This window comes from Kwoniella bestiolae, chromosome 5, assembly GCF_000512585.2.
Source record: "Kwoniella bestiolae CBS 10118 chromosome 5, complete sequence".
In the NCBI taxonomy this organism is placed as follows: domain Eukaryota; kingdom Fungi; phylum Basidiomycota; class Tremellomycetes; order Tremellales; family Cryptococcaceae; genus Kwoniella; species Kwoniella bestiolae.
The window spans coordinates 1808035-1828385 of NC_089245.1; the positions used below are offsets into that span (position 1 = coordinate 1808035).

Genomic DNA, 20351 nt, shown 5'->3' on the forward strand with positions numbered 1-20351 from the left:
CTCACCACCGTATCGCAGTCACGGCTTGGTGGCATTGTTCATTCGGTGTTGGGCATGTGGATGCGGTCCCGGATGTCAAAATCAATAAGAATTGTCATTAATCGTGGTCAAACTCGCAAGCGCCCAAGCGGTCTATCTATTTCATATTATTGGTGCTCAGGACCGTCGCCGTCTTCTCAGGACACCGCTTCCTTGATCATTACCTGGCGATCAATAAGTGAAGGTAATGCCGAACTGCAGGCTAACACCACAGGGAAGCCATGTGACTCGCCGATGCAGTCGCGCAAATGGCAATATCCGAATATATCTTTGAGGATCAGTTACTTCGCTGCGGTATTTCTCGAGTCCACCATCATGAGTCCCAGTAACTCTTTCAGCATGCTACGCACCCTGTAGGGTACCCTGTCATGCGATTTATAAATTGATCACCTTCTATATGGAGGTAAAAGAGGCGTGACGGACGGAGCGAGACAACAGGATCATCATCACGCTTTGTTCTGTGTAGAGACAGACCGTTAGTCGATTCTGTGACTGAACATGCTAGGCTCCATTGTTGATCGTATTAACAGCCTTGCAGAGCTTCATGTAAGGCTCACTAAGCTACGTTGTGATGCGTTTGTATCTCCTTCTCCTCTTCCGAACCCTCTGTGGCACTTTCACCTCTCACCGACACGATCGGGGCCCCATGCAAAACAATAACATCCTCCCTCCACTTTGGTGAACCCCGTGTTTCGTTGATACGAGTATTATCGATTTAGTACAGTTTCATCTCACTGGCCTATGAATTGTATGCATACATAACAACGATAATGTTGACATGAGAACACTATTTCACCCATGCCCACTCTTGAATGTAGAGTAGCATCAACAGTGTCACAGTAAAGTAGTTTCTCCTCACCCTTCGATTTAACGATCCAAAGGACAGTTTGTAATATCTTGATCCTCCTTCCACACACTACATATCACACACACAACTCAACGACTAGGCCATTCCATTCCCGCTTTCCACTCCTTCACAGCTAGTACAAATATAGACATCATCGATCGCAAAAGTAAAAAGTACTTTTCATCATCGCAGAAGGGAGAGGAACAGGGGAAGGAATTACCACTCGTTCATCGATAATTCAAGTACACATTTAGGTCATTTGGATATCTCAACCGTCCTGTAGCGGATAAAACGTGGCTGGGGCAGCTCGAACGATGTCCAGCTCTCGACCCTTGCTTGCTGCAAGCTATATAGGTATCGAAAAAAGAGGTGAAAAGCTGGATGCGGTGAGAAAGGAGCTGAATCTGGTGATCAATGGTGTGCTCAATATATCTTCCAAACGTATTTGAAGCCCGCTAATCAGCAGCGTTATGGCTCAGCCCTACCAACCCAAGTGCATCCTACGGAGCGGAGTCTATACCTCGATGCTATATTGGAGGATCTCAGTGATAGAGATGAGGCTCCTTGGACTGTATGGCCACTGGACGGTGAGTCAGCAATATTCTTACCATTCATTCTTGATTCTCGTGAGATTGAGCAACGAGAGGCTGACATCACCTCACCCTCTGATAGTGTACATCCTAGCTTTAACAGCTATCAAATCCCTAGGGCGGAATCCCGTAGGATCCGAGACTCTCTTATCCACCGACAATTTCCCTATACTCCTCCATCATTCAGGCTTACCATCCCCCTCTACCTTCTCTCCCTCTCGCCCACCTCCAAGCCCATTCTCTGCACCGGCCAGGGAGACTCTCAAGATCCTCGCCAACTTGCTGGTCCTACATGAGGGGGGAAGAAACTCGTTCGCTTCGTCGGGAGGGGCGAAAGCGATTGCCAGGGCTTTAGCAGGGAAAGACGTGAACGGTGATGAAGTCTCCTATGAGAGGGAGGAAGACAATCTGGAGAGATTGTTCTTATTGGGTAGATTGGGATTTCTGGTGACGATTGAAAGACCTAGAGCTGTGGGCGTGATGGTCGATACGGAGGATGTGGTGGACTCTCTTACTGCTGTAAGCTAGGCTCATATCAGTGGGCAATTGCTGCGATAGCTGATCGACTGTCCTAGCATTTCACCAACCTACATTCCATCCCTGCGAACCATATGGCTCTCAGCGAATTACTAAAGATGACCAACAATATCATTCGATTCTACCCCTACGCCAATTCCAATACGCCCAGCTCAACAGCAGAATCCGAGCAATGGAGTGGGACATTCGATCCGTAAGCTATTCGCTTTTTCTGACCTGTACAATCGCCCAGCTGACGCCAGTCTCACCTCAGCCTGCTCTATCCTATATTATGTCAATTCTACAATATCCCGTTCATCGATCTCTCCCCTCCACTATCTCACGCAATCCACGTTCTCCTCTCTATCCCATTCCTTACTCGACTATTACCTACCTGGCATTCAGTACCCACCGCACCCTCGTCACCTTCCATATCTAATGCCTCGCCTACATCGTCCGTCAAGAATTTACTAAACAAGCTATCCAACATGTCTACAGGCCAAAACCATAATAAGAAATCTTCATCATCATCCTCCTCGGCAGGAGAATCGCTCATCCCTCCAAATCATCGTAAAACACCTTCACCATCCTCCTCTAGAAGAAGTAGTGGATCAACTACTACTAACAGACCCACAATCCCTTCACCAAGTACTCAAGATCCCTCAGCCTTACCGACAAGGCTATTGAGGATATTCGACCACTTCTTTGAAAGTTATGTGCCGTGGCCTAAGAAGATTGATGATACCCTGCCTCAAGGGTTGGTACCGGATGAGATGCTTCCTCCGTTATTGCTCTTGTTGACTAGAGCGGCTGCTGAGAGTGAGCCGATCAGGCAGTTTCTGAAAGAGACTTTACTACCTTCGACGCTGTGAGTGGAGGATCTTGTGCTACTGAACTTTCAGATCATCGCTTATATTGAATGTTGCATGATAGTGATCGATCATCTCAGGCAGGACCGTTGGAAGGTAGAAAAGGTACGCTAGGGGATCTACTCAGATTGATGGGCTGTGCGGGACATATTCAGTGCAGGAATACGGCTGGCGAATTGATGTGGGCGATATGTAAAGGCGATGGTGAGTAATATCTTTTCTCGTAGACCTATCCTCGGTCTCATTCAGGTGGAACAATAGGCCGTAGTTGCTGATATAGCCTTCTTCCCGACAGCTGCCGACCTATGCGTCGAAATAGGGTATGGTAATGCCGCAGGCATATTATTCCAGAAAGGATTGAGTGGTCCCCCACCTGCCAAAATCGAGGAAATACCAGAACCAAACACCAGCGATATACCGCTCAAATCATCTACCTCGATACATATCCAACCTGCTACACCGACCGTACCGACGCATTACTCCGCGCCTTCTACTTCCAAAACGGCTGGACCTAGTACCAAGAGTGAACGGAATCCCATAACTTCCCTATCTAACCACGAGGACTCGAGGGATTTAGAGCAGATAACGGAAGAAGAGAAAGAACGAGAGGCAGAGAGATTGTTCGTTTTGTTTGATAGGCTGGAGAAGAACCCTGTGATATCCATGAATAAATCTGAAGAACAGGGTGGAGGGAAGGTTAGTATGATGGATATGATGAGGGATAAGTTGAATTCTGGAGGGTTTGAGGATGACGATGAGTCTGTAGAAGAGAGGAGAAAGAGGGAGGAACAGGACAAGAGGGATGAGGAGGAGGCGAATAGGGAGATTGAGGAATACAAGAGGAGATTGGGCAGGAAATGAGAGGTTTCAATGGTATTATAATGATTCTGAGATATAATGGATATGGATCTGATGTATGATAGTTAAAATCGTCAGTTGGTTGAGTCGCATGTATAATGTGTTGGTGATGATTATAGATTACATGCACAGATGATGATGTGGAATCAGGTATATGAATTTTGTTATTTCTCTTGTTATTTACAGATTGATCCTTCACCTATAACACTTCGCTGCGAGCCATATATCTCTATTGTTGATGATGATCTACGACGACTTTTCTTATTCCTTCATACTTTCGTCGGGTACACCTTGTTTCTCTTGGATGGCGGTTCTGAGAGTGCGAGAAAAGGTGATCAGTATAACTACATGGGAGAGTATCAATAGATCGGTGCAGATGTCCGATATCTCGTTGGGTCCAACGTCTCTTGATCCCCGCCTTGTAAACGTCAGACCGACATCTGACCAGCCACAAGCGTCCCATCACCCCTCGCGCCCCCCCCCCCCCCCCCCCATGATGATAGACCAACATCGGAAGATGGAGAAAAGCCAAGAAAGAATAGATGGGAATAAACCGGATCGTCGACTCACCTCAACTGCTTCGTAAAGTCATCTTCGACATCATCGTCATCCCAATTATCTTCCCATAGATTATCGTTGGGTCCATCTCCTGCTTTCTTCATAGCGTCTAGGACGTTTCCTCCGTAATCTATTGTGGATCATGAGATGGGTTAGCCATATATGCTACACGAGGAAGTTCTATCATGTTTGAGTAGTATGAGAGGTCGTAAAGACGTGCTTGCATTGGATGAGAAGGAGACGATAGAATAGAATAATGAACATCGTGGTGAGTGGAACGATCAAAGCTCCCTCAAAGAAGAGGAAAGTATCAGAGGATGAGAGCTTTCGATCAAGGAGATGATGAACAGCGCAGTCTTGCAAGATGGTCAATTCAATCTGAACATCATGGGCCAGAAGGAGAGATCTGGACGGGGGAGGGGGCTTGACATGAGGGCGCATATGAGGGGTATTGAGAAGAGCAAAAGAGGAAGAAGCGGGAAGGAGAAGGGGGAGGGAAGCTGTAGGACAACGTCTGCCAGTGGAGAACAGGGGAGAGAATGGCGTAAATCGAAATCGATGTGAGGATGATTCGAAGAGAAATACGTCGGAATCGAAGCGAAAGGGCTGAAGGGAAAAGGTCGATTTACCTGTTGCTGGGAAGTCCTATATATCGTAACAAAAGGGGCGGGTGAGCAAGTCTCAACAAGGTATATACCTAAATTCCAACGATATATGAGATCATACGTCAACTCACCTCGAATTCATCATCGTCTTCCAAAGCACCCAACTTTGGTAATGTCTTCTTCTCAGATACAGGGGCGGTACCGTTCGAAGGACCAGCAGTCGCGTTCTCCTCTTTCTTATCTGTAGGTTGCTGCTGGTTATCGGACATGGTGCGTATGTTTTGCTGGGACCGATAGGTGTACAGGACAAGGATGACAATAACATCAATTCAACATTCCCTCATCATCTTCATCCATCAACGCGTAACCCATCGCTTCATCCTCGTGCATACCACGTTGAATTCACATCTCCGCCACTACCTCGGTGATAGCCCCGAACCTAACTCCGCCATTCATGTCAATGCGTCATCAGCGTGGCATGGCCGGCACCCAGTCCTTATGCTAGGGTTAGAGCTTCTGACAGTGAGGAGAAATCCGAGTCGAAGCAATTGCTGGTTGCAAAAAACAAATCCTACAGTTGTATTGCGTCGTAAGACCGGTACACAATTTCTGGAAAATTGACTTTGATCGTTAAAGCAAATTCATAAAATTATAGACATTTAACTTTTTGACTTCGATGCCTCTTTCTGGTCGGGCGGATGGGTCGAGGAAGGTGGTCAAGAGGAGGAGATGATGCGGTAGGGGTGGTGGTATGGTTCGTCTCGATGAGTATGACGTTTTAAAATGGATGTTGATGTATCAGCTCTTTGTGCCTCGACGAGGTGATGTGGCACCGCCTGGAGGAGATGATGCTCCGACTGGCAGGAAAGGAGGAAGACGATCGTTTGTTCAATACCTCCTGCCATTCTGTGACATGACACCTCGGGTCTCGATCTTCTGAAGAGACAGAACGCGGGTGAGTATAGATCTGAAAAGTGGAAGTGTGAGTATGGTATCCGATTACAAGGGGAAGGAGGGAAAGACCGCTGAGATGATCAAGAAAGCAGGAATCACCCGCATTTGCTCACAGATGACAAAGGTGAGGTGGGACGTCAACACGTTAAAACGTGTCTCTTTTCTCTGTCCATTTTCTCAAGGGGGCCGAAGGATACTGCAACTGAGATATCGGGGTCGATGAGATGACGTCAAACCTTTTGTCAACGTTGTTCCTTTTTCATTGGAACGCGGAGGGCGAAATTTGTCGGGGAGAAGGAATCATCAATGGAGTGCACCGCTTGGTCATGAGCGCCGCTGGTCGTCGAGTGGACTTGCCAGAGGTACATAAGCCCCACTTGTCTTCCTCTTGAATTATCACTCGTTGTCATCACTCAAACATTCGAAAATTGTACTCGACGCAAACGCCACACATTCTCATTATGTTCTTCGATCCACGAAACTCGGGGTACCCTCCTTCAGGATATGCTCAAGTGCCAAACTACCCAGTACATTCTTCCCATCATGCACAGGAACACTCGGGGTACTATGGCGGTGAACCACCTCCTCCGCGGTCTACGGGAGGTAGCCCCTTTGCGCAAACATATGCGTCTGGTGATTTCTAGTATCCCCCAGCTATGGATCACCAATTCATTGGTGGACACCCCATGCCTGGACATACCACGAGTCGACCGTTCATAACCCAACAATCCATGTTTCCGCGCTCTTCACAATGCACCAAATACTCAAACTCATACAACGAAGGTGGTTACGATTATTCGTCCTCCAATCATCATCTCTTGACTTCAGATGAGACAATTACAAAAGTCCCCCCGATCCCCTCCAGCTCTGGAGGATGTCAATCAGGCTCTGCAGCAGCTGAACGGCACAATCTTCTACCTGATTCGCCATTTTATCGTAACCAAAAAGTGAACGTCCAAAACGATGGGCTTTTCCAACGGTCCGACAAAGAGATCGTCACAAACCAGCAAGATTATTACAGGGGTGATGCCGACAGACGTGCTGACCTCGAAAACAATCACCAAAATTTCATGGCTATGCTCAGTGCACGCCCTATCCCATATACCACTCGTGCTTCTCAGGCCGGAACCGAGGCGGAAGAAAGCCAACCTATTCGACCTGAACGTACCTATACCGCTCCTGCGGCATCTGGTTTCGATACTCACCAATACTCTATTGAGGATGATACCCAGATCCAGGACGAATCTGACTCTGAGCTTGATAGAGAGTTTCCAACTCCCGACAAGGCAGCTACTATGCGTGTCAAAGGCTCTCAACGCTCTACAGTCAATACGCCGGATGTAAGAGGTAGTAAAGGAAAAGGCAAGCGGCGATTTTACAGACTCAATTTAGGATGATGGGGCGATACGAATATACCGCTAATCAAGTCTTAATCGGACAACAAGAGAGGGTAGGGACGAAAAGGCTTCCACAAAGTATCGGTATTACCAAGAGGGTGAGGGTTGTGTATATAGATTGTGGATATGCATAGGTCTTCAATGTCTTTGATGTGCTAGAGATCAGATTAAGCGAGGGTGTTCGGCCTGTGACGCCTGATAAGATAGAGTGGACAATCGTGATTCATAAGGTATGTTTTGCTTTGTCGATGACTGGTCATTTGTCATCGGCGAGTGGGAGAGCTCGGAGTATGTGATGGGAATAATCTAGTACCCTGAGAGGAACTCTCCTGTATGAGCATAAGGGAAGTGTCTGAGTGTCGAGTTGATGGGAATAAGTCAACCTTATGGACAGACATCATCGCGTAGCTCATAAACAAATCATCCATACCATCCAACTCGGGATGCCCACCCTTAGGAAAGATGGAGATACGCCACACGAGCCCAACTGCCCTTCTCTGTATTAACGTCGCCAGACGAGGTGATAGTGATGACTGTTTTGGTCGGTAACACTGCATTGGTCCTTTGTCCAAAAGACGTTAAGGCGCGACGAGTATATCATGTTTCATAAACAAGGTATGACGACGACCATCTGCACAGCTTCAAGGTATCCTTTGATGACGTGTTAGCGGAATGACAAAATTACACTTGAACTCTTCGCTTGACTGGTTCTTATATAATATGTGAGCGATACCCCGCCTCCATGAGTTTCTACAGTCATCACCATCACTGGATATATCATTTTCAGCACGAAGATCTACTTTCGCGTTTGTTGAACTCCCCACTCTATTCGAAATGTCAGACCGTACAGAAGATGAAAGAGCCGATGCTCAGAGCAAGGAAAGTAGGAGAATAATTACTGCTTACGCTGCGGAAGAGCGAAGGCAAAATATTACCGATGGGTTGTGGAGTAGTGAGTTCCCCTAATTCTCCAATTGGCCGTTCGATGGTAAGACTTGCTGAAGCCTGCACGAATAACTCAGAGCTTGAAGATGACTCGAGAGTCCTTGCCTCTTTGGAGAGAAGCCGAAATGTTCCGTCTAAAAGTGGGGCGGGCGAGCAAAAGGCAGACACCTTTCACTTGAGATTCGAAATCAGTCGGATCAATCGGATCAATCCTCAGGGGTCTTTTCCAGGATCCACCATACGCACCTGCTACGACCTTTCATTTTGCGAGCCAAGTTCCCGCTAGTCACTATAGTTGTTCCGGCCCTGTGATGCCACACTGGCCAGTATGAGCGCTCCAAGTGCCAACTCAAGGCTTTCTAATGTTCTGCCCCTTCCACCGGGCCCCTCCTACTCGTATCTACAATCTGGAGTGACCCCCGCACCGGAATTCGTGCCTTCCCCTCCACACCGACATGAAGGGTTTTAGGTGCCTCCTGATGCTTCTTCGTACTCACCACACCCTCGCAGGGGTCAAGGTCCATCGAGCCGTCCCTTTGGAGGAGGGTCGCAATACATGGGACGAACCTCCGAATGGACGCGGTCATTGGAACGAGGCCGGACACTATCTCTCCTATCTTCCCCTACATTCTTGATATGTAGATAATGAGATGCGTAGCACCTATGTACAGTCCTATGTCATCATCCACCATGCTGATCAGTCCAATATGCATGATCGGACGCCTTCGCTCTGAACTTTCTGCACGCCGAGAGGGTTGTTTTGCCACTGCCACAACACGCTTCTATTAGAATATATCGCCGCGGCCAGAGCTTGGTCGATTGCTTTTGCCGCAACTGATTTTTGGCTGTTGATATTGGATCACATAATGAGCAATGACACATAACGTTATTTGACGGCTTCATCCAAAGACTGAGATGTATACCTCGCTCATCAGCATAGACTGTGAGGTGTTTTGCTCATGATAATGGTATGAACTTGGGTAGCCGCAAGAGAATGTTGGATGTGATATACAGTTGTCCTATATAGCGCTGTGCTGTGTATGTGTATCGAGGGTATTGATCGGACCCCACCGCAGCAGTAGCAGTAGTATGTGATATTTGGTATGGATGGGTATGACGCAAGGAGCAAAATAATGTGGAGATGGGAAGATCACTAGTACTAACCATCTGTACATCTTGCTTGGCTAATCATACTGTACCACATCCTATCCATCTCCATCAGTCACATCGTCTCATCATATCAGTCAGCAATTGGAAAGCAGCACCCTCTTCAAATCTATCGAATACCTGTCAGTTCTGCTTCTAGAATCAATCGGTCGTATCTTAATCACCGCGTAGAAGCAACCTCTCGGCTTTCACCATACTCGTTCAACCGTTTTTACACTTTACAAGTCACAAGTCAGCTGTCATCCATACTGTAACGCATTCGTACATACTCCTTATTCTCCAACCAATCACTACATCATCATCAGCTACCGCCCCCGTGTAATATATTATTAGTACCTGCATAATCTGGTGACAGCATCACAAAGAAAATCTTCGTTTCACCATGTTGAAGGGTGTAAAGGTGAGTTGACAACTTGCCACCATATATATTCATCATATTCTATGCCCTCGTTCCAAGTAGATTCTACACTGACAAGATCATCATAGCAACTGTGGCCATCGTCACATCATCATAATAACAATCAAACAGGACGCGAAACTCCCTCGCCGACATTATCACCTTCCCAATCATTCGCGTCACTTGGTGGACCTGCTGACCAAGCAACACCAAGGGCATCCGCTCATCCCACTGCCAACCCGTTCGACTCAGCTACGGTGCCGACCATCCACCAGCCTCACAGTACCGGTGGGGGTACTCCGGGAGGGGGGTTGAGTCGTTCCACCGCGAGTTTATCACTCGACCCGTCAGCCAGAAGACCAAATTCACCTGCGGTGGGAGGTCAGACCGCTTTACCCGGGGCTGGACCTGGTGGACCCAAAACTCCAACAAGCTATGGATTCATGCCTTTACCTCTTGGTACACCCGGTGCTGGACAACCTACGACTGGGGTAACGGTCGGTGATAGTGTGGGAATGAACACGGGTATGGGATTCGGGTTACACGAACCTCCCAAAATGAGAAAGGCAATGAGTAAACTCAATGACGGTTCATCCACCACCCAACAGCTGTCTTCATCAACCTCGTCATCAAATGTGCCAGATTCTATACCTGCGCCATCGGACATCGATCAACCTATGAATGCGACCGCCGGATCCTCAGCTGCAAGCTCAGGTGGAACATCCACTCCACAACACAGAGAAGGAGGTGGACCGAGAGGTACCCTCAATGTTAAAGTGATCTCGGCAAGGGGATTGGCAGTAACCAACCAGCCTGATGGATCACCACCACAACCATACGTTGTCATCCAATTCGAACAGAACGAATACGTTTCTTGTCCACCTCATCAAACTACTTCCCACACCGCTGTCCCCTTCACCCAATCTACACCTCAACCCCTTGGCGCTCCTGGCAACTTGACTAGAAGCACAAGTGGCCTAGGAGTCGGTGCTATCTCCAGAGCCTTTGCGGATGCGGTGGGAAGAAGTAAATCCAGGAGAGATGGGGATGGAAGTGGAGCGATGACTCCCAGGGCTGAGGAACCTAGTGGAGGTGGCAGTTGGCTGGGCAAACCTGGTCCAGGTGATCCAGTATGGAAGGAGGAGGTCACATTGTGAGTAGACGCCACGGCTAAACTACCAGAAAGTCTTTGCTAATCCTAGCTAAACCCCCGGTGACGTAGCGATCTGACATCGAACCGATCCGCGCTTCACGTTTCAGTGTATGACAAAGGTAGAGCAGGAGAAGGGTTCCTGGGAATGTTGGATATCAAACCTGTATTGCAAGATGGTTATACTCTTGATAACTGGTATAAATTGGCTACTCGAGGGGAGGAGCATGTTACTGGAGAGATCTGGATTCAAATGACTTACAAGGTCATTAGGGTGAGTCATCAGTTGTCCCTCCTTCATCTGCCCAACCCTTTTCGAATATCATGCTGACATCGTAATTTCAACTTTCAGAAATCACTCTCACTCAAACCATCCGATTTCGAATTCCTCAAACTCATAGGTAGAGGTACTTTCGGAAGGGTATTCCAAGTCCGTAAGAAGGACACTCGACGAATTTACGCCATGAAAGTCTTATCCAAGAAGGAGATCGTAGCGAAGAAAGAAGTCGCTCATACGATCGGCGAAAGGAAGATCCTGCAAAGAAGTTTAGAATGTCCTTTCCTCGTTGGATTGAAATTCTCTTTCCAGACTGATAGAGATCTGTATTTCGTAACGGATTACAAATGTGGTGGAGAGCTGTTCTGGCATTTACAGAAGGAAGGAAGGTTCTCTGAAGATAGGGCGAGGTTCTATATTGCGGAGCTCATTTTGGCTTTGGAGCATTTACATAAATATGATATTGTTTATCGGTAAGTTACATTTTAACCATTCCAGGAGGAGGAACGTGTCGCCGTTCGGCGGGGATTTGCATGACAGGATAACGCTAATAACGTGACTACCGTTGCAGTGATCTCAAACCTGAAAACATCCTACTGGACGCAACAGGTCATGTAGCTCTTTGTGATTTCGGTTTGTCGAAACCTGATTTATCGGATGATAAACTCACCAACACCTTTTGTGGTACTACCGAGTAAGTCATGACCTCGACACCGATTACGGATTTTGGCTAATCAAGACATATTCGTAGATACCTTGCGCCCGAAGTATTGCTCGACGAAAAGGGTTATGGCAAACATGTCGATTTCTGGTCATTGGGTGTATTGCTCTTCGAGATGTGCTGCGGATGGAGTCCTTTCTATGCTGAGCAGACTCAGGAAATGTATCGATTGATCTGTGAGTAGTTTACAACATCCTCTCAAGTGCATCGTGATAGAGCTAATTGGCACGCTCAGGTTACGGAAAGATCCGATTCCCAAAACATGTCATCGATGATGATGGTAAACAGTTCGTCAAAGGGGTAAGTTGTCGCTCTTCCAACATTCAGTGATTCAACGGACACGGGCTAACACAACAGTACATACCCCAGTTGCTCAACCGAAACCCTCAGAACCGACTAGGTGCCAAACGAGGAACAGAAGAACTGAAAGAACACCCATTCTTCAGCTCAATCGATTGGGATTTGCTGTACAAGAAACAGATCACTCCGCCATTCAAACCTATTGTCGACTCTGACGAGTCCGTCGCGAACTTCGATCCCGAGTTTACAAACTCATCACTTATTGAGGCTGGAATCATACCTTGGGAAGAGAATGAGAGTACCTCGCAATCTCAACAGCCTGGCAAACACTCGTATCTTGGTCCAGGAGGTTCTTTGTCATCTGCAAGTCATATGAACAACGCCGCGCCGAGTGGAGTGGCCATCAATAAACCCCAACGACCACCTTTACCTGGGGCTAGTGGGAGTCCGTTGACTAGTAGTGTGCAGGAGAACTTTAGGGGGTTCACTTACACTGGTGAATCGCTGATGGTGAGTTGTAGTATTCTTTTCACTTTCTCGATAAGCCTATGAAACCCCAATGTCTCTGTTTTGACATGAAAGTCGTGTGTAGATCGAGGAAAAGTTGCTGATAGTCTGATTCGATCCATAGCCACACTCGATGTTAGCGGACCAGAACATGGATTCAGAGAGCGATCCAGAGAACGCAGTGGATGACGAGGATGAAGAGGAGGAAGAGGATGATGATGATTATGACGATGAGGAGGAGGCGGATGGAGTAAGAACCAGAAGGCAGAGTGACGTTGATATGGATTAGTATGTCCAGACAATTGCTGGACAAGTGACTACTCGGTGTAATTCTTTCTTCCTATGTTTTCCCTCCCAAAGATACCCCTTGACACGATAAAACAAATCAAGTATAATTATAATACCTTCTTTTCCCTCTTTGTCTCTTCGAGACCTGTCTTCCCTTCTGCCTTTCTCCAGCACAGTCCCAGAAGGAATGTAAGGTCAAGATGGAATGGATCTCACTCAATGTATTTCTCTTTCTTCTTATAATTTGGTTGATCTTTCACTCATCTATCTTATGTTCCCTTTTTGCGATAAACAGATTAAATAGGTGTATGAATTAGTGGAACGATAATGGTATGCGTTATGGCTTGATCGTACAGACGATACCAATAATCAGGAATTAGATCCGGCACAACCTGATGAGGGCAAAGGACGGCACTCCTGTATCAGATAGGCGCAGCAGGCGTCACGCTGATCACCTTAACGACATATGCAGCAACTCTACTACACTACTACATACTTAAACCATACTACTTGAACAGATGCACATGCCCAAATGGGATCGAAGGGGATCTTTATTCTCGTAAAGGACCAAGACGTAAGTGGATGAAAATAGCCTTTCGATCGCTTGCTCACCGCACCCGTAAAATACGGATGGTCATGTAAATTCCCATTCACAAGTCACGTAGGGGATATCTACGTATTTTCTTTACGATGGGGTATCCCCATCTTCCACTTGAGCTCGAATGGATGTTGTGCAGAATTGTTTGGTATTGCACTATACCGCCTGCGTGAACAGTGCGTCCCCCATGATCTCTCGTCCAAACTCAGACTCAAAGGACCCGTCGTGCCCAATGTTAGCGCAGCCTTCCAACCGGCTATCTGCACCTCATACCATCCTCGCGTCAGTTGTACATTCACCTCTGTAAGGGGTGCAGTGCCAAATGATCGACATCAACGTAATCTTTCAACCGGAAAAACAGCCACATCCGTCAGGACATGGTAAATTAAACCAAATTCCAACCGTACAGCACAGCTAACGTTGTTCGATCTGCACCCGTGATCTGCAGATCGCGGTGTTTGCTTTAGGTCTTTTTTTGCTTTTGGATCCGGATGAACCGTGTATGGTTATACGAGGAATGTCGAGCATCACAATAATAATGCGGGGTTTGAACGCACCGTACATGCTGAAGCTGAAGCTGGATTGAGCTGGTAATGCTTATGACGAGGTACGAGGAATGGATAGTATTGTGTACGTTATGATCGACGGATCAGAGCAGAGTCTGGGTTTTGGGTTTGGAGTCTGGAGTCTGGACTGCTGATCGATTGGAATGCCGTTTGGTTGTTTGAAGGAGATCTCAACGAATGGTCATGTATATATATACATATACCAATCTGTCTTGTACACTCTCGTTGATACCACTTTTGCCACCTGCTTTGATTGCGAGCGTACACCCACAATAGATCGGAACGGAACGTCTCGCAGTCTTGGTCAACCTACGTCAATTCTTCTTTCCTTTGTCAACTTTCATTTCTCAACCTCTACATCCGACTATTCATGTACACGTAGCTCGAACTATCGTACACATCAATCAACCAAGAAAAATCGAGTCAGTCCTACATATTCGACTCTTGTACTCAATCATCCGACCAGTCAAAACACAAATCAACGCCAACGCCTACCTAGCGCCGTCGATCATTTTGGCTCAGGGACGACACGAACAGACAAGACCAGGAACCACTGTACTCGTACAGGTCATACACCATCATTTTCACCACTGCACAACCTCTCAGTACTGCATAGAATCTCACTCTCCTCCTCGTCCGCTCTCATTGTAGCTTGTCAACCTACGCTCATCTGCGGTCCCCAGCAAAATACATACATCAACAAATCGTGGAATACAGTACAGTACTGTATTTGTCACACGAGGTGTTTTTCCGAAGGAACGGGACCTGGGCCTAGAGCTGGGACTTGCAGGGAGTGACATCATCCGCACCACAAGTTAAAAAACGCCACCTACCACTCACTCACCGCTTTTGTGTTTGGAGTACTGCATCATCCCAACACTGCTCGAAGCAATAGAATAGAACATACGCAGCTCAGTTCTAGTTGAGATTGGGTTCAAGAGAATCATCATAACACATAGCCTCGGGCGGGAGACGTTTGGGACTGTCGTAGATAGTATAGCCGTCAGTTTCGGTCAGAAACGGAATTCTGGTCTCCAGTCTCTGGTCTCGCTGTGGGAGATTCGTCGTACCGATTTATCTTGGTAGGAAGGAGAACGGACAATAGAAGTAGAAACTTCGTCGAGGTCGACAAAACGAAAGGAGAAGAGTAACGAGGGATGCATCAAGACACCATGACGACCTCCCTTCCTGCAATACTCGTTCCGACTCTGGAAGAGCGACTGGCAATATCAGCGTATCATTCCGCCGTATCGCAACATGTTCTCTCGTTACTCCAAACACATAATGCTGGTCTCACATCCTCAGAGGAGATGGGTAGGAAATCAACTATCAAAGGTTCGAAAGGGAAAGGAGATCTTCTGGATCCAAGCATGAAAGTCGAGGTATTGGTCGATGGGGAGATTAAGCCTGATTTATTGGACGAGCGGAACATCGGGAAAATGGAGGGTTCTTCGCCAGATGAGACTGGTTCGACTTCGAGGAATATCGCGCTGTCAGAAGCAACGCAGCAATCGGCAACTATCATCACTCCCCCACCTGCCACCCCATCACCCGCGAATGGCCCAAGCAGTCGAGGAAGATCGAAGTCAGTCAGAAGGCAGGGGACCGGCGGAATTGAACGTTCACAAAGTTATGAGATGAAGAGGAATCTGAAATTTGCGAAACATCGTAAAGAGCTGGAAAGAAAGGTGAACACTTGGTGGGAGGGTGTACTGGAAGTATCACCTGAGGGATCGTCCTTGTCTGATGTGAGTCCGTTCTGCCATCTTTCATTGTGAAGACGGTGTATCTTTGATTGATGACCGGTAGATAGATTGGAAGCTGATGTAATTCATGACATAACAGTTCCCTTCAGAATCTGAAATCATCGATACAAAACCTTCGCCTTCCATCACAGTTCAATTATCCCCTTTCATCGCATTCGACACTGCCTACAATGGTATTGGGACTGGAAGACATTATACCCCAAACATCAACTTTTCATCGTCTTGTGCCCGGGGGGGTCTCGCCTTCAACCTACACGGCGCTGACTCGCATATCCACTCGGAAATCGCCCACGACCAAGATCGACAATCACCATCCGGATTGATATTTTCTGAGAACGCCTCAAAGGCAATATTGAAATCCCGCCCTAATCAAAATGATCAAAACAGTTCAGAAAGAAGTGATGGCGGTATCAGAGAAGATTGGCTGTTGAATGTCCTGGGTGAATCGAAGCAGTGGGATGTACCTTATCGGCATCAGCATCAGCGAGAACAGAGTAAAGCTAAAAGCAAAAGCAGAAGTCCCGGTGGGAATAGGTTTTCGGTAATGGGCGAGATGCCTACTCCCAAGCCTGTTGCCGCTGGTACTTCTCTATGGGGATGAAGAAAGCCGTTTTTTTCTTGACATAGCATAGCATATATAGCATCATGTAGCAACCAACGTATAGCATCTTCTCACCATTTTTGTCAAGTCTTCATATCAGTGTTGTAAACTCTCACCTTATCGCATTACACATTGTAGGCCCGATCATAACATTTGTGTACACTGCATATGTTGATTTCCGTTGTCATGCATACAGTAGATCTTGCTTGTTTGCCATACCATAGTGAGCGGATCCGCGTACATGAATTTGTTGAAGTGGAATCCCCTTGATTGCTGTCCCATGCGTTGGACCCATCGCTTCATGTTCTTTTCATATACGGCTCTATGCGAGCGAGACCCCTGTCTTGCACTCCCTTACACCACTTCGAGCCACAGCATGCGTCTGGACATTGAACCTCAATCAACTGAAGGATCCTGATGACTGCCGTGTGCAATACAGTCTCATCTACTGGCTCGGCGTCATCATCGATGGGGTTGGGACCCTTAAAATTCACCCTTTTGTGCTCGCTGTGCTCGGCCCGAACAACTGGCGGACATCGACATCACGTGAACATTGTCCTCTCTCTATCCACCCCATCCACCTACTGTATCGCTCTTTTCACTCTCAACTCTTCATTCATACCTCATCATCAATTGTACATATAGAGATACGTTGTACAGACGTCGACTGCGTCATTCACCCACCGCCCATATATTGCCAGACAATCCAAAATGGAACTATACATCCCCCCACCAACGACTTTCTTCCGAGTCCTCCCTCCCAAACCAGTCGTTCCAGCAGTCCCCGTCGTCCCCGTCCCCGATCTTCCAGACAAGCTCCACGCCCCGGAAGGAACGTACAAGCTCAACCCTCCAGAGGGGTTCTCGAACATCGGGTCGCCAGCTCATCCGACAGCAGCAGAATTGGCCAGACAACAGCAAAATACCAGTACCTTCTTGGCAGGCGCAAGTGGGTTTATGGTGGCTGGACCAGGTATGATGCCTGGTCAAATGCCTGGTGGACCCCCCGCATCGACTGCCATGTCCTATGGATCATCCATCGTGAATGGTCAAGCTCAACCTCCCAACCCTGTAAAAATGACCTTCGTGAATGTCTGGTATCCCCCAAAACAGGGGGGTGATCAACGTTCGTTTGGTGGTTTGTTGGGTAACAAACAACAGCAAAATGCTCCATTGCCGGGAGTGGATAATCAACCGCCGAAAGAGGAGAGCTATCAATATGAACCCTCACTGTATTCCAACGATGGGGATAACGAGAATGGCTCTCAACCCTCTTCGGATCAACCTCCCTTGGAACTCAATTTGAACTTACCTCCCAATGCAGGTAATACAGGGAAGAGGATCCCATTTACGAAAAGTCAACAATCTACGATGAATGTTATTCCTCGTCCGAAGAACAACTTGAGGTCTTCCTCATCGACTTTCGTCACTCGTGTTCAGATGCAGGAGAATTTGTTGAAGAATTTGGGAGAGAGGGGAAGGAATGGTGTCGGAGAAATGGCCAGGTATGGGTTCTGGAATCTGGGGAGGACGTTCGGATGGGGTGAAGAGAATCCTAAGACTAAGGTGAGTCATCTGAACTTCTTACGGTCTGAGATCGGGCCTTATATAGAAATGTTCCTTGTCGAAGTATCAACGCTTAAACACTACGGGCTGTGTCGAGGCTGATATGTTGATATACCTATTGCAGGAACCCCTCACTCGAATCACCTTCTCCCAAGTACCATCCTGCCATGCTGTCAACATGCACACCCTCGGTCCGGATAGGATAGACGTGGTCATTGGGTTCTCATCCGGTGATCTGCTTTGGGTCGACTTCACAATTGGGAAATATTCGAGGTTGAACAAGGGAGTGAGTCGGGCTTTCTGCCCACATCCTAACGCATACATCTTCAATCCAAATGTACCATATGATGAACGACCATTACCGTCGCTGACTCGACCTATTCACTACCAGGGACTTCTCAACAACACAGCAGTCCTAGGCGTACATTTCGACCCGCGACAGCCCCACCACTTTATAGCGCATTTCGCCGACTCGACCATCCTCCGATTCCACCTCTTCGCTGATGATCCCCCAACGGCAATTATGGCTTTCGTACTGCCTTGGACCAAATACTTCGATTCTGTTATCCCGGAAAGAAGGAATTCTGAGCCACAGTCTGAACCGCAGGCTTCTACCCCAGCCGAGGAATGGGAAGAAGGATTGATCAAGTGGAAGAACGAGGAGTGGGAATTGTTGAAGAATCCTGTGGCTCAGAATAAGAAGGAAAAAGATCAGAATATGTGGGCGGGGAAAAACCCTATTGCTGCTTGGAAGATTGAGAAGGTGAAGATATCAGGTAAGTACCACCTTCATCCTGGCCTTTGTCGGAATGATAACAGACGATATTGACATGTCTTCTCGTTTGTCTGCTTAGCGATGGCTTATTCACCTGATGGGAGGTTCTTGGCGATCGCTGCTGAAGATGGTAATCTGCGGATGGTAGACGTTGCTGAAGAGCAGTGAGTGATGGCTCGGCATCAAATGGTGCATGGTATCGGCTGACCGGGTCATCACAACTCAGGCTGACCGACACTTATGCTGGTTATTTCGGTTCTCTCAACTGTGTAAGTGCTTTCCCATAGCACATCCATTTTATCCTTTCAGACTTACATCAGCTGATCCTCCTTTTCGACCGCTCAGATCGCATGGACACCTGATTCCCGTTTCGTAGCTGTGGGAGGCCAAGATGATCTCATAACCATATTCTCGGCCAGGGAATCACGTATCGTAGCTAGATGTCAGGGTCACTCGGCATTCGTGATGTCAATAGCGTTCGATCAATCTAGAGGAGAAGCTAGAGCATATAGATTCGCGAGTGTAGGAGAGGACGCAAAGTTGATACTTGTGAGTTCTGTTCTTGCTGGCAGTCTACTTACTTGATCTGCGACTGACTGACGATCCGTGCTTTGTTATAGTGGGATTTCTCTGCTGCTGCTTTACATAGACCAAGACATCACCACCCCACTTCATCACATCATCGACTTGGTGCTGGTGGAAGTTCACTTTCGTTAGCTGCCGGACACTCGAAATCTCATCTTCCTCTGTATGCCAAATCAAGTATATTCCATCCTGCACCGCCTAGAAGTGAGGTAGCATTATTACAACCCGTTATGGTGAGTTGATTTCTCTCTTCCATCTCGTTACATCACTCCTACGACCTTCCTCCTCGGCTTGTTGAACGAACTGGGGATCATGCACTAACATACTTTTCTCGTTCCACAGGCGAGAGTAGTCGAAGGCAACCTCCTCACAGGTGTACACATGACCCAAACATCCATCGTGACAGTCTCACGAGCTGCCCAAGTAAAATTCTGGACCAGGCCACCCAGAAACAACGCTCATAATGCCAAGACGCGGACGGCTAGTAGAGGTGCGGCGTCGAATGGAAGGAGGGAAAGGGAATTCAGTTCTCCTGCGTGATCATCTTGAAAAGGGGAAGGAAGATCTATAAAAACTTGGAAATTGTAGTTGTCTATTTTATCGCCATTGCCATTGTATTGCTTTTATATATTTGTTCATCGGATGGATACTTGTCACAAATCTGGTATAAATAGGTACTGTGCCACCACGTTACATGCCGCACTGAACGGTATTGGATCACTGGAGCTCATCGGCGACCGTACTCACATTGTGATTTCTTAATGCTTAATGAATCGGTAATGCTAGGCTGTCGATGGGCTTCATCGCCTATTCAGACCCGATAAAGCTCGTGAGTTGTGTGATTCCAAGACATCTATCGAAGCGAGGTCATGCGTATTGCATGTGCTCGTACCACTCTGTCACACTCAG

At 47.4% G+C, this 20351-nt stretch overlaps 6 protein-coding genes across 6 annotated transcripts; 5 read left to right on the forward strand and 1 right to left on the reverse strand.

The window, feature by feature from the left end:
* Positions 1 to 1200: 1200 nt before the first annotated feature.
* I302_107063 (uncharacterized protein) lies at positions 1201 to 3722 on the forward strand (the record flags this gene model as incomplete). The annotated part of the gene is made up of 7 exons (XM_019192286.1): positions 1201 to 1303; positions 1366 to 1473; positions 1559 to 1995; positions 2052 to 2206; positions 2267 to 2860; positions 2926 to 3065; positions 3157 to 3722. The coding sequence occupies 7 exons, from the start codon at positions 1201 to 1203 to the stop codon at positions 3720 to 3722; spliced, it is 2103 nt and encodes a 700-aa protein (XP_019045283.1).
* Positions 3723 to 3980: 258 nt separating this feature from the next.
* Positions 3981 to 5151, reverse strand: I302_107064 (uncharacterized protein; the record flags this gene model as incomplete). Its single annotated transcript, XM_019192285.1, has 4 exons — positions 3981 to 4032; positions 4290 to 4407; positions 4907 to 4922; positions 5014 to 5151. The coding sequence occupies 4 exons, from the start codon at positions 5149 to 5151 to the stop codon at positions 3981 to 3983; spliced, it is 324 nt and encodes a 107-aa protein (XP_019045282.1).
* Positions 5152 to 6522: 1371 nt separating this feature from the next.
* Positions 6523 to 7233, forward strand: I302_107065 (uncharacterized protein; the record flags this gene model as incomplete). Its single annotated transcript, XM_019192284.1, has 1 exon — positions 6523 to 7233. The coding sequence occupies one exon, from the start codon at positions 6523 to 6525 to the stop codon at positions 7231 to 7233; it is 711 nt and encodes a 236-aa protein (XP_019045281.1).
* Positions 7234 to 9727: 2494 nt separating this feature from the next.
* On the forward strand, positions 9728 to 12986 carry I302_107066 (uncharacterized protein; the record flags this gene model as incomplete). Its single annotated transcript, XM_019192283.1, has 9 exons — positions 9728 to 9745; positions 9832 to 10895; positions 10965 to 11166; positions 11245 to 11642; positions 11741 to 11863; positions 11921 to 12066; positions 12126 to 12190; positions 12260 to 12700; positions 12822 to 12986. The coding sequence occupies 9 exons, from the start codon at positions 9728 to 9730 to the stop codon at positions 12984 to 12986; spliced, it is 2622 nt and encodes an 873-aa protein (XP_019045280.1).
* A 2335-nt stretch (positions 12987 to 15321) lies between these two features.
* Positions 15322 to 16516, forward strand: I302_107067 (uncharacterized protein; the record flags this gene model as incomplete). Its single annotated transcript, XM_019192282.1, has 2 exons — positions 15322 to 15897; positions 15995 to 16516. The coding sequence occupies 2 exons, from the start codon at positions 15322 to 15324 to the stop codon at positions 16514 to 16516; spliced, it is 1098 nt and encodes a 365-aa protein (XP_019045279.1).
* Positions 16517 to 17227: 711 nt separating this feature from the next.
* I302_107068 (uncharacterized protein) lies at positions 17228 to 19982 on the forward strand (the record flags this gene model as incomplete). Its single annotated transcript, XM_019192281.1, has 8 exons — positions 17228 to 18082; positions 18207 to 18368; positions 18474 to 18858; positions 18937 to 19021; positions 19084 to 19126; positions 19203 to 19406; positions 19478 to 19675; positions 19785 to 19982. The coding sequence occupies 8 exons, from the start codon at positions 17228 to 17230 to the stop codon at positions 19980 to 19982; spliced, it is 2130 nt and encodes a 709-aa protein (XP_019045278.1).
* Positions 19983 to 20351: the final 369 nt, after the last annotated feature.